We start from the raw sequence: 14,412 nt of genomic DNA, 5'->3' as shown, positions 1-14,412 counted from the left end.
GTGCCATGAGATTAGCCGGAGGGTGCCAGGGTCCCCAACAGATGGGCTTTTCTTTAGGATCCTTGTGAACGTCACCCACTCATAGATGAACAAGAATCAAATGAAATCCTCTCTTTTTCCTCTCCCAGGATAGTGTGTGAGCCCATTCAGGTGGAACTTGCTCACACCATCTGGCTTCATTTCGAGTGAGAATGGCGCCTCGGCCTGGTTCTGTCCCTTCAGCCGTCTGTTTACTCGGACGGATCTCAGGCTTACAGGATGGACAGCTAAATGAATGCTTAGGGAGAGCCACGAGACAGAAGGGGTTTCACGCGCCCCTTTCCCCTCCCCACACTCTGTTTGCATCTGTCCCTCCAGAAGTGAAAGGAGACTGCGCAAACCTAGGGGCGCCTTGTCTCTTATTCATCCCCTGCTGGTAGAGAAGCTTTCTGGATTGGGAGGACAGAGTCGTCCCAGCAGTCATAAGCATCCAGCGTTTTTCCAGCTTGGTAGGTCCTGCTGGAGTTTGTGCTCAGCTAGCATAACCTTTGACCCTAGGACCCCCTTCACCCCATGATTAAGGCCTTAGAGAGGGATGTCAGGGAAGCGATTCAAGGAGTCCATTAAGAAAAAAAAGGAAAGGTTACTCCAGCTTGGTTCTGAAGCACATTTACCCTTTTCTTTTAAACCTTTACCTTCTGTCTTAGAATCAATACTGTATGTTAGCTCCAAAGCAGAAGAGCGGTAAGGGCTAGGCAGTGGGGGTCAAGTGACTTGCCCAGGGTCACACAGCTGGGAAGTTTCTGAGGCCAAATTTGAACCCAGGACCTCTTGCCTCCAGCCTGGCTCTCAATCTACCAAGCCACCCAGCTGCCCCCAACCACGTGTGCCCTTAACAAACGCAACAGAATCCCATCACAACACAGCCTGTTACTCAGATTCACAATACCATTTGTTGGTCTCATAATGTTTCCTGGAACCAAACACAAGAATCCCTCAAAGTAAAATTAAATAAAAACTATAATAATATAACATAGGAAGGAAACATATGTAACTGGGTTACAACAGGTCGTATAAATAGAAAATATAAATAAGTTGGTGTAGGAGGGGGGTTGGCAAATTTATACATTTGTTCAGTTTCTTTTTTTTTTTTTAAACCCTTACCTTCCTTCTTGGAGTCAATACTGTGTATTGGTTCCAAGGCAGAAGAGTGGTAAGAGCTAGGCAATGGGGGTCAAGTGACTTGCCCAGAGTCATACAGCTGGGAAGTGTCTGGGGCCAGATTTGAACCTAGGACCTCCCGTCTCTAGGCCTGACTCTCAATCCACTGAGCTACCCAGCTGCCCCCGATTTATTCAGTTTCTGAAGGGGGAAAAAAAAAAAAAAAACTTTTGGACTATACCTAAACTTTAAGATTGCCATCCGAATGGACAACAATGGCCTCTCAAGATACCTCTTTTAAAATAGTACATTACTCATGGAAAATAATAATTTATTTATAGATTGTCAGAACTCAGCGATCATCTAGTCCAGAAGTTCTTAACCAGAGGCCAGTTTTTTGTTGTTGTTGTTGTTGTTGTTTAGCATTTAGTATATAAAATACTTGTAGTATTTCAATACATAGGTATCCCTTCCACATCATGGGGTTAAGGGCACAATGCCCCCACCATCTGGGAAATCCACATAAAATTGTTTGATTCTTCATGCCAGAGAAAAAGCCTAAATTTTTTCTTTTCCTCTATAGGGTGTTTACTGTACTTTATATGTATTTGTGAATTACCAAATTTTTCAAGCCATCACCACATTTCTAGCTTTTGTGTGTCGTCTACCGGCTTTCATATTCTTTTTTGCAAATTTTAACATTTTACTTATTTTAACTTTTAAAAAAGTATGTATACTTTTGGTATTAAAAGATAAAATATGTTGATATTATACAATACCTACATTTTATGCATTTCTGAGGTTCTAAACTTTTTTGTATTGTCTGATGGACTTTATATGTTGTCTGCAGCTTCTGCAAAATTCCCATTTAATTTCTTTTTTTTTAATATTTATTAATATTTATTTTTTAGAAAAGTTAACATGGTTACCTGATTCATGCTCTTACTTTCCCCTTCACCCCCCCCCACCTCCTCGCCCAAAGCTGATGCGCATTTCCACTGGTTTTAACATGTGTCATTGATCAAGACCTATTTCTAAATTGTTGATAGTTGCATTGGTTGTGGTAGTNTATATAATATTAAATTAAAACAATTTATTATTAATTGTATGTGAGAACTAGTCATCAATAATCAGATTGTGAGTAAAAGAACAAAGAAAATGCTCTGAAATGTGGTAAAGTAGCCTTGCCAAGGGGAGCTGTGCACCTGCCTCTGGCATCCTGGAATTTATCCAGACGTTATGATATCTCAGATGGCTTTGAAGCTGCAAGAGTGGCCTTGGCTTTTACCATATATGGAATGGAGAATTACTTCAGAAAACAGAGTGAAGAAAAACCGTGCCCTTAAAGAAGGAGCCTTCTAAAAGATGAAACTCTGCTTGGCCCTTCTGAGAAAAATATTCAGAAGACCCCTTCCCTTTTTTAAACATTTATTAATATTCATTTTATAGAAAAGTTAACATGGTTACATGCTTCATGCTCCCACTTTCCCCTTCACCCTCCCATGGCCGACGCACATTTCCACTGGTTTTAGCATGTGTCCTTGATCAAGACCTACTTCCAAACTGTTGATAGTTGCATTGGTGTGGTAGTTTCAAATCTACATCCCCAATCATGTCCTCCTCATTCAAGCAGTTGCTTTTCTTCTGTGTTTCCTCTCCTGCAGTCCCTCCTCTGAATGTGGGCAGTGTTCTTTGCCATACCCATTTAATTTCTTATGCCAACCCACAAGATGTTGAAACCACAATGGGGAAAGTTGCCCTGTGGGAGGGATACCTGTAATTGGTTTCCTTTGTAATCCTGTATGTTTTAGCTCTTGCATTTAAAAGCTGTATTCTGAGAAGAAGTCTAGAGGCTTTACCAGATTAGGGTGGGGGCTGGAGGGGGCGGGTTAAGAACTGTCGGACTACATAAATCAAGAATCTGGCTTAGTAGGACGACGCCTCATGTTCCCACTTAACACATTTAACTTAGAGAATCAAACTGGGGGTCCATGCCAAAGTTAAAAAAAAAAAAAGTTTTGGACCTTAAATATATAAAAGGGCTGCTGAGGGTTAAGGCTTAATTCAGATGAAAGAAAGTGTTTCCCCTCTTAGTCATGTTCTTTATTGATATAGCACTTTTTATTTCTCACCTACTTAGCATGTATTATTTTGTACTGGGCAGACTTGTACATCGATCTTAGTCTCCTCTGGATGATAAGCTCAATGATTTCATAGACTGTCTTGTCTAGACTTTGTGTCTCCTCCAGTAAGTATGTAGCCCAATGGCCCTGCATGCAGTAGGTGCTAAATAAACGTTTGTTGAGTTAAATTGAATAAGATAATAGCTGCGCCTGTACTCTGGGATTTTTTTCCCATCCCATCTCCAAAAAAGCTTTAACACCAGGGAAGCCATCGAGTGGGAGCTCGTTCCATTGGTAAAAGTAGGGAGCATGTCCACGAAACATATGGCACCGCCCCACCTGCCCCTGGACTCCTTGGGTACCCACAGTAGACTTGGTGTAATTAAAAATCCGTTTCTTTACTCCGAGTCACCACTAAGGCTGTGTTCCTTCTGTTCTCTTCTCAGGCAGTACTACGAGATGCTGTACAACACAGCCGACGAGCTCCTCAACCTGGTGGTCGACCAGGGGGTCAAGTACACGGAGCTGGAGTACATTCACGCCTTAAATTTGCTGCACCGAAGTCAGACAGGCGTCGGGGACCAGAGCACTCAGAACATGCGCCTCCAGCGCCTCAAAGAGATCATCTGCGAGCAAGCCGCCATCAAACAAGCCACCAAGGACAAGAAGATAACCACTGTGTAACCGTGCCTCCTGGCCTCCGTCCACTAGGACGAGCTGCCCCAGGCTTCTCCTGCCTTCACGGCCGGCGGCACATCCATGTATGCTCCCTTTGGTTCTGCGCGCGCTATCATGCATCCTTCTTTGGTATGTTACCCAATCCGTTCTGCTCTGAGAAGTCCCTCCTCATATCCCAGGCAAGGCTTTTCTTTTCTTTTTTTTTTTTTTTTTTTTTTAATACCAACCCTAAAGGAGAGGTTTTCTGTGGTGGCTTCCAAAGGGATTCAGAGTGGGAGTGGAGAGGGTGACCCAGGATTGGGACTGAGTAAAGGAGGAGGAAGACTATGGAGCTCCTTTCTCAGCCAAGAACCACTCCGACCTTTGGGAAGAGCCCTTTCATGCAATTTCATCGGTTTCTCTAGAAGACGTTCTAGGGGTTGTAGTTCGTAGACAGTGAGGTTCTGAATCCTGGATGCTGGTCCTTTTTAGTCCAATGACATATTTGGCTCTTTACTCATTACTCTTTGCCTTTTTCTTGCCAAGGCCTACCAAAGCAGTTAATAGAGTATTCAAGGCAGGCCGTGGTCTCTGGGAGATTTTTTTATGACCAGAATAGGAGGAGGCCTTCCCTCCAGAATCAGAGGCTAGAAGGGTTGTTCCTGCCCTGCCTTCCCAGGGTAGTGTTATCGTGAATTGTTTTGTTGGCTTTGTTGTCTTCGTTTCTGCTTTATCTGAACCAAGAGCCATCATACTAGTGGTAAGGAGTGCTAGCAACCATGGAAGCAGGGATTTTTTTTTCCTTCCTTCCGAGAGGAAATGTTCCTTAAAGGACATTACGAGGACTGCTCTATCACCAACAAGTTAAATGGAGCTAAAATACTGCCTTATTCACTGAGTCAGTCCCAGTAGCCTCCTCAGATTTACACAAATGGGCACAGAGACTTATGGCATTAATTCTTCTTTTGCCTTCCAAGTCGAGTCTGCTCCCAGATTGCCTTGTGCTGTCACTCACCTTTTCTCTGGCACATCTTGCCTTCTAACTGAGTTCTCAAGTGTTATTGGACCTCAAAGTTTAAATATCATTAAAACCTTAGAAGAACAACACACTGTGTACTACCTGTGCTACATCTTTGTCAAGGAGGAAGGAGGAGGGGGAACTCCCACACCACTCGATGCCACTGTCACTGATGGTCTTGAAGTTTGCAAACTGCTTGTGCAACCTTGGGCTTGGGGCGAAATGGAAAATTAAAGAATGTTTTGAGAATCTTTAGTTTGTGTGTTGCATTGCTTTTGTTTCAATTTTATTATGACTTGGGGGGAGGGGGGCTCTCTGATTCCTTCTCAATCCCAATCTGTGAACCTAGGATCCTACCACCTTGCTAATGATCTGCTTTATAAAGGAAGTGTGGAACCTGGACTACCTGAGGCAGCATGCCATAGTGTTTCTAGGGCTGGCCTCAGAATCTGCAATCCAACCGAATAAACATTTTTCACACCTGTTACATGCCAGGTACCATAAGCTATGGATATACAGAGACGAAAATGAAACAGTCTCTGTTCCCAAGGGCCTTGTATTCTATAGGAAAATGTGGGCTCAATTCAATTAAGTAAACATTTATTAAGTGCCTGATATGTGCCAGGCATTCTGCCGAGCAACAAGGATACATATACAAAAAAGAAAAGATAGATCCTGCCCTCAAGGAGCTTATGATCTAATGGGAGAAGACAACATGCAAAAGGAGGCAGGAATCCTGAACTTATCTGATCCAGAGGGTTCAAACCAGGGAGAGCTGCAGATGTAAAATGGGGTGAGCTGAAAGTCTAGTCTCTGCTCTCTATCAAGGAAGGCATTAGGAGGAATCCTCCCTCCAGCCCTCTAAAATGAGGGGAGCTGGTGTCACTCAAGGCTTTGGTTAATTAGCAGCATAGAGGTGAGATTAGAAGTTATCATTTGAACCCATGTCATCTTCTAGAGCAGTGACTCCCAAAGTGGGGGCCACCACCGCCTGGTGGGTGCTGCAGCAATCCGGGGGGGGGGGGGGGGTGATGGCCTGATGGCCACAGGTGCATTTATCTTTCCTATTAATTGCTATTAAAATTTTTTTAAATTAATTTCCAGGGGGCTAAGTAATATTTTTTCTGGAAAGGGGGCGGTAGGCCAAAAAAGTTTGGGAACCACTGTTCTGGAGTCTGGTCCTGGTGGAACTACATTAACGAGAATAATTTCATTACCACTTCTAGAACCTTTCATCCCTGCGCCTTATGCAGATAAACCCTTAATAAATAAATGTTTGTTGATTGAAGTGACCTCACCCAAACTCCCCTTGTTTGTATAGGACATTATAAAAGAGGATTCTCTCTCCTCCAAGTTGGTCTAGATCAGGAATTCTTAACCTTGGGTCTTCAGACTTCTGTTCTAAAAATATTTTGGTTAACTATTTCAATATAGTTAATATCTTTGTAATCCTATGAATTTTATGTTTTGAGGGAAATAAAACCTATTCTGAGAAAAATAATGATAATAGCCATTATTTATTATGGCGCCATACAGTTGGCAAAGCACTTTACACATAATCTCTTATATGAGAAGGAGCCTATACACTTCACCTGACTGCTAAAGGAGTCCAAAACCCTTAAAAAAAAAAAAAAAAAGCAGAGTTGGCGGGACAGATTAAGAAACTTTGGGCTAGGTAAAGCTAAGACCCATTCCTTCTTGGAGATTCTTTTAGTCTAATTTACAGGCATCTATCACTCCCCAATCCAATTAAAATAACCACTTTCGGGCATTTTTTTTCCTCTCGTCAAAATTTTCATCCCGTTTCACTGTGGAATTTTTTTTAAGTGGCTGCATCCCAGTCTTGCTAGAACAACTGATTTCAGGTGTGTGCCTCATTATATGCATCCAATTTTAGATATAACTAGGTCTTTTCCACATCTGATTACATACCTTGTAATTAGGCACATCTCGTGATACCCATACCTTATGAGAATGACTACTTCCAGCGCTTGAAAGACAGGTTGTTGCCTGATAGAGCTGAAACAAATTCAAGCTATCAGGGAATAGTTCAGTGCTCCCAAAGCCCCCAACTCTGAGAACAAGCTCCGTAGCTTGTTCCTCACCTGGAGTTACTGCCTTGTAGAATGAGTTTGTTCACAGCTGCCTAATCCCCTCTCTTGAAACGCTCCCTCCTAGAGTCATTGTGACCTTGAGAAAAAGTTAAAGGGAAAAGCTAAATTAAGATTCCTTTCTAAGCCCTTGTTGGGAAGCTGTTTACCACCAAATTCTTTTATGCTGCTTCCAGTAATTTTTCATAATTTCCACTCCCCTCTCATTGAGTTCTGTATTTTTGAAATATGATTCCTATAACTTGACCATATTTATATATTATATCTCTTGAAAAAGAGAGCCTGAGAACTAGTGGTCTCAGACCAGGGGGGTGATGGCGCCATCTTGAACCTTCTAGAAATTCAGTTAATGCTATAAATCAGGACTTGACTTACTGTTCTGTCTATTATCTGGACTTAAGAAAGTGATGGAGAAAATGTTAATTCAGATTAAACCTAAGAGGGTATCATTCATATTTCCCCCCCAGAAGTCTAGTTTCTAAACACTTACCAACATATCTTTGTCTTGGACCATTGAGGAATACCCCTAAACATGACTTTGATCCAGTTTAGATAGAGTAATGTTGGAGCTCTAGATGTGAACTTCTGTCACATAAGCAGCAACAACTAGTTTCAAGAGTCAAAAGTAGGCAGTCCCACTACAAGAAGGCGGAGGGGCTCAATCCTAGCAGACAGACAGCCAGATTTGGACCAAACTCTGATTAAGGCAGATATTATGATTTTAGAAGGCAAAAAAATGATTGTCCCCCTCAGTGAATTCAGAAACAAAATGATATTAGACGGGAGCATTGTGGTATAGAAGAATCAATAGAAAATTATCAGTCTACAGATAGATCATGCTGAAGGTCAAGCATGCCTCCTACTTCATGGCAGAGAAGTAGTAGACTACAAGTCATTGTTCATTTTGTCCATCCTTCATTTTTGAAGAGAACCAGTGACATCATAGAGTGATGTCTTGAGTTGTGCATAAATTGGACTTAAGTGAGGCAAAGTTTCATAAAGTCATCAGCCTCGCTCTCTCTTCCAGAGTCAACCAAGTTAGGATGACTGGCCATGGCCCGGGATGCAGCAGACAACTTTGGCATCTTCAACGTCTAGCCAAGCTCCAAGAACTCCATAGTGACTGCTTCGGCTGTCTTCATGACTACGGGAATAAATTGTTCTCTTCTGCTCATTCCACCAGGGAAAGTCTTCACATCCATCTCCCTAACTCACCAATGGGCTTGAGGCCTCAGCCTGATTTAATCCATAACAGAGTATGGCTGACACACATGCTATAGGTTCTTGGAGCCCCAGTGAGAACTGGTGAAAGGTGTATACAAAAGGTGGACAAGCAAAAGTGAATAATATGGGAATAGGATTGGAGTGATCATATATGTATAACCCGGTGAAACTGCTTGTCAGCTCGGGGTGGCAGGGGAAGGAAGGGAAGAAGAGAAAAATCATATCACCATGGGAAAAAATTTTTTAATTTTTAAAAACGTGGATGAGCTTCCCAGCTGTGTGGCCCTGGGCAGGTCACTTGACCCCCATTGCCTACCCTTACCAATCTTCCACCTATAAGTCAATACACAGAAGTTAAGGGTTTACAATTTAAAAAAAAACAAAAAAAAAAACGTGGATGAGCTGCTCTGAAAAAGCTCTGCAAACCCTCACACCAGAGCTGCTAGTCCTCCCTGAACCCACTTTACACCTCAAACATCAATATACTGACTTGATTTGCTTAACTGTTGTTCAGTCATTTCAGTCATGTCTGACTCTTCTTGACCACATTTTGGGTTTTCTTACCAAAGATACTAGAGTGATTTCCCATTTCCTTCTCTAGTTCATTTTACAAATGAAGAAACTGGGGCAAACAGGGCTAGGTGACTTGCCCAGGGTCACACAACTAGTAAGTGTCTGAGGTGGGATTTGAACACATGAAGAGGAGTCTTCTTGACTCTTGACCTGGTGCTCTGGGTGCCACCTTGCTACACATTTTCTTAACTATACTTATTTAAGAGAAAATTCCATTGTGGGAAAATTGGCTAGACTATCAAGAAGTGACAGTCCTGTCAAAAAATAGAAGAACATCAATAGAACATTTCAAAAAAGAAAGATCACTGGCTTGCAGTCAGCCTTGTACTGGCTGCATTGGCTCTTGGTTCAAGTTCTGTCTTGAATGCTTAATCCCTGTGTGACTTTGGACAAGTTTCAACCTCTCTTTTCTTTTTTCTTTTTTTATTTTAAAACTCTTACTTTCCATCTTGGAGTCAATACTGTATATTGGCTCCAAGGCAGAAGAGAGGTAAGGGCTAGGCAATGGGGGTTAAGTGTCTTGCCCAGGGTCACACAGCCGGGAAGTGTCCGAGTCCGGATTTGAACCCAGGACCTCCGTCTATAGGCCTGGCTCTCAAAACACTGAGCTACCCAGCTGCCCCCTCAACCTCTCTTACTTTGTTTTCTCTCTTTTGTGAATGAGGAAATTGGGCTGGATCAGAGGAATCCAACAGTCAACCAGTGGGCTGCATGTGGTCTACAACATTCCGGACTGCAACCCAAGCCAAATTAAAATAAAATAAAAATAATATGTAACAAAGTAAATTAAAATGTAGTAAAATATAGATAATGTTAACATGTTTTCTAGACAATATGTAGCCCACAGGCATCCTTCTAGCAGCCTCCATTTCTGTATGAGTTTAATACCACTGGCTAAGAGGACCTCTCAGACTCCCCCCCATTTCTCTGTCCATGACCTTGCAATCAACTTAGGAGCTCGGTGACTGGGAAAGTCATGGCAATTCTGCTTCCTCGTGTACAGAATGAAGATAAGACCTGCTCATTTGGGAGGCAAATGAGATCATGTAGATGGAAGAATTTCGAAAGTAATAAAATGTAGTACACAGGTAAGATAGAATATCATCCACAGAGTTCTGCTTGAAAAATCAAAACACGTGATGGAATGTATACCCCCGAGAGGAATGGTCCTACCTTGGCAGAGATGGGAGAGATGATGCATAATTTGGAAAGGTGACCAAGCTGGACGTCATGTGGGGAAGATGTAATGCTCCGCCAAGACCCAGAGGGCAGAAAGGACAACGTGACTGGGGAGAGAGCCGAACCTCGTCCTAACGAGGCATCGACGTAACGAGAGCAGTTTAGTTAAGAAGCGGAAGGCGCACGTGGATGGGGCTGCCCTCGTCCGGCAGGGTCCGGCGGGCTGCCTGGAATTCTGCGAGGGGGCCACGCTGGGATGGCGACCGTGGGCCGTCCCTGGAAACCAAAGGATGTAATGAGATGCGCACACCAGACCGCTCTCGTTCCAACTGGGCAGGGATGTAATGGGATGTGCCTAATTATCAAGGATGTAGTAAGATGCAAAACCCACCAGAATTAAGCCCGAAATAAAGAGGTGTAATGAGATGCAAACACCTGAAAGGAGTTTCTGCTAAGTGGGCCGGGTGTAATGAGATGCACATCATTTGAAGGAGGCCAAAACAAGGGGTAATGAGCTGGGCATCTGGAGCGGGCTGTCCACCGTCCGGCTGGGCTCTAATGAGATTCCCATCCTTCACGGAGTTCCAAGCCCAACAGACATCATTTATTGACAGTTAAAAATGAGATGGAAAACAAATGAAACGGTGAAAACAGAGTAAAAGGAGGGCCTTCACCCGAAGGTGGCTGTCCTAATTGGATTGGGATGTGTGTAAAGGCACGTTGTTAGCCAAAGATATGGGAAAGGAGGGAAATCACCCCCCAAAAAGCACATTTCTGAAACGGAAAAGTATAATGAGAGGAGACACACCTCTGAAAACAGTTATCCTGCTTTACCTAGGGCAGAAGGAGACACGATGTCGGGTACAGATAAAGGGGCCAACCTCAGAGTCGGGAAGACCCTGTCTCTGACCCTGGACAAGTCACTCCATCTTAAAGCATCCCTGAAAAATGTCTACAATGATTCAGTTACAAACCAGATGCTGATTTGTAGAGGAGAAGACATTTCCTCCGAGGAGTTCCCAAAATCTAAGGTCCAGCTGCCTGCCCCACCCACAAATAAAAATAACAAAATAAAGTTCTTCTTTAAGAAAATCCTGAATTTTGTGTGGAAATGAAAAGGAGTAATGAGATGCTTAAACTTGGCCAGGGGGAGAGCCAGCCTTGGTGTTCACATTCCACAGATCCAAAACTCTAGTATAATTCTACTTGAATCCTTTATTTTTCTCAGGGGTTATATCTCCTTCTTACCCTACAAGGTCATTCTACACTGTGGTCCCTCCCTTCCACTGGACAGTGCCTCCCTGAACCCCCATTTTAAGGAAAGTGCCCAGGCCAGCCACGTTCAATCTTTTATTCCTCTCTTGGCCATGTCCAACGCTCTGGGCTTTGTTCTTCACCGTGCCCAGGAAGGCCCCTTTTCTACACCCTAATAAGCCTCACTTCTTTTACATGTTGTCTTCCTCCATTTGTAAAATTCACTAATGTAAATTCCTCGAGGGCAGGAACTTTCTTTTTGCCCATATTTGTGTTCTTCTGACTTGGCACATACCCAACTCACATCATTCAGTCATTTCAGCCATGTCCAACTCTTTGCCACCCCATTTGGGAATTTCTTGGCAAAGATACTGCAGTGATTTACCATTCCCTTCCCCAACTTACTTTACAGATGAGGAAACTGAGGCAAACAGTAGACTTGACCAGGGTCACACAGCTAGTAACTATCTGAGGCCAGATTTCAACTCAGACTGATGAGTTTTCTTGCCTCTAGGCCTAGTACTCTACTTGCAAGATCTATCAGCCCTTCCTGGGATACACCAAGCATTTAATAAACGGTCTTTCTATCTCTCTTCCTTGGCCTACCTTGGCATTTCCAGACTCTCTACCTTAAGTAGGCTTCTTGCCTCTCTGATTGCTAAGGCCTTGTGGCTTGTAGCCTAGTTTAATTAGCCTTTTAACCCTCTATTTCCCTGCCTTCTACCTTCCTAATTGTAAATAAAACTACCATAAAACCTATCCTGACTTGGGTCTATTTTAATTATGGAATCAATCTGAATTATTGATTCCTGGTGACCACACCTTAAATATATATCTATATAATATCTGATTTCTAAATATTACAATTTATGCCTGGCATTTAAATCTCCTCATAATCTAGTTTCATTCTAACTTTCCAGCTTTTTTACCCATTATCCTCCCTACATGTACTTTCCAGATCCCGCATTCTGTCCCATTTGCTGCTCCTTCACATGTCACTGTGCTTTTCCCCACTTCTGCCTTTGTGCTGGGCTTTCCCCCATCTCTAGAATGCCCTCCTGCCTCCCCTTTAACAACACAACTCTTGCCACCTCCTCCACAGGTCTTTCCTGCTCCCCCTCACACTCTAAGAGTTGCTAATGTCTCTCTCCTGCCTCCCCAAGTTACCTTGAATCTGCTTTTTCTGCATTTTGGATATACCCAGACATGTGATCATTTCCTGTTTGAACTAAAGTTCCTTGAGGTCAAGAGTTATTTCTCTTTTGTCTTTGTGCCCCCAGTGCCTGCCGTGGTGCTCAGTACACGATGTTTGGCACACAGTAGTTTTTTTTAAATAAAGGTGGATATATGGATCAAAGTAAATAATAAAAGTATTATCTCCATCTTCATGATGAAGAAATGGAGGCTTAAAGAAACCAAGTGGCTTGATGGTGGCTAAAGATCTAATAAGTATCAGGTTAGAATCAAAACCCAGGTGTCCTGACACCTTGCCCACCGCTACTTCTACTCTTTAAAATGCTTCAGAAGCAAATGACACCAGAAACTAGATTACAAAGAGGCTGGTATAGAAGAAGCAAGAAGGCATTCATTCATGGAGTGGCTCCATTTGCCTGAGCTTTTATTTTGATTTCTTTTCCCATCTTCCCTCATTTTCTTTTTAGAATAGCTATTCCATGTGGATTGTTTTCAGTTCAATGCCTCCAGCTATCCAGGAAGCCATTATGTGGATCTAACAAATAAATAAAAGTATCTGGTGTTATTAATATTAATAATTCTCGAGAAATGATGCTGGGTCAAGAATTCATAACCAAAAAGATCCTTATGCACCTTCGTGCTGCCTGAGAGCTTTTCCTTGAGTCTATAATCAACTCGCCATACTGACCTAATTTTCCCTTTGGACTTTCTGCCATTTTGGTATACCATACCAATTCTGTGAATTGAGTTGTTTTCATCCTGTCAACCTGGTTCCATTTACAAAAACATAAAATGAGTGAAGGAAAATCTATTTTCCATTTTTCTATTCCCTTCTCTGACAACCTAAGGTTATATTAAGGTTCCTACTTGTCCCAATGGAAACAAATGTTAATGGCTTTGAATGAGAACTGAAATTACTTTTTTTTTTCCAGATTTGAGAATGTAACATTTAAAAAGCAGCATTTTCAGGGACTAATAAAGCAAAGTTCTGTGCCTTTAGGTAATGAAACAGCTGACATTTATTCATCTCTGACGTGACATAAGATATTTTCATATAGGTTATAGGAGTGACCATAAATTTTTATGATGTTATTTTTTTCTCAGGGCTTTAATTACCATTATTTTTTCCTTTTAAAACATTGATACCTATTATTTTTTAAGTATATTTATTTCTTAACACACCCTTTTCTCCTCAACCCAATAAACCTTTCCTTTGATTAATTTATTTTTTTTAAAAAATCCTTATCTTTCATATTAGAATCAATATTGTGTGTTGGCCCCAAAGCAGAAGAGTAGTAGGCAATGAGGGTTAAGTGACTTGTCCAGGGTCACACTGTTAGGAAATGTTAATGTATTGTTTCTTTCTTTTTAACCCTTATCTTCTGTCTTATAATCAATAGTAAATATTGGTTCCAAGGCAGAAGACTGGTAAGGGCAAGGCAATGAGAGTTAAGTGACTTGCCCAGGGTCACACCCCTAGGAATTATCTTGGGCCACATTTGAACCTAGCACCTCCCTTCTCCCTTCTCTTAATCCACTGAGCTATCCAGCTGCCCCCGTTCTAAGTCATCTAACATGGCAGAAGGCATTTGAGATCTACAGTTTCCTTGCTTCCATTGTCTTAAAATATCTGATAAATTCTAAAGTGTGGAACAATGAAATTTAAATGATCAATAATATCTCAAAGGCCTGATACCTCCTTTCTCAGTTCCCCCCAAAAGTTCTGACTTGGAAGAACTTCCCTGACTTAGAAGAGGGTTTCCATTTACCCCAACAGCAGCAGATAACAACATGCATACTGTAGAGGTACATCATGCATAAGTTGAAGGTCTAGGTGCAAACCAGGGAAACAAGCAAAGTCAGGGCGCACATAGCTTACTGGTGGCCAGGAGAGTGAGTTGGCCAAGAGGAAAGTAGAAAAGAACCGAGAGAGACCTCC

The 14,412-nt window shown here is 42.3% G+C and overlaps 1 protein-coding gene across 1 annotated transcript in view; it reads left to right on the top strand.

Annotated features, from left to right (window-relative positions):
- Nucleotides 1-5,179, top strand: part of EXOC4 (exocyst complex component 4) — an 892,087-nt gene extending 886,908 nt beyond the window's left edge. Inside the window, exon 18 of the mRNA XM_044679735.1 lies at nucleotides 3,710-5,179. Within this exon, the coding sequence (XP_044535670.1) occupies nucleotides 3,710-3,947 (238 nt within the window). The 3' untranslated portion in view covers nucleotides 3,948-5,179. The remainder of the gene's footprint in view (nucleotides 1-3,709) is intronic.
- Nucleotides 5,180-14,412: the final 9,233 nt, after the last annotated feature.

The sequence above is a fragment of the Gracilinanus agilis genome, chromosome 5 (genome assembly GCF_016433145.1).
Source record: "Gracilinanus agilis isolate LMUSP501 chromosome 5, AgileGrace, whole genome shotgun sequence".
NCBI lineage: Eukaryota > Metazoa > Chordata > Mammalia > Didelphimorphia > Didelphidae > Gracilinanus > Gracilinanus agilis.
This window is presented reverse-complemented; position numbering and strand designations above follow the sequence as displayed.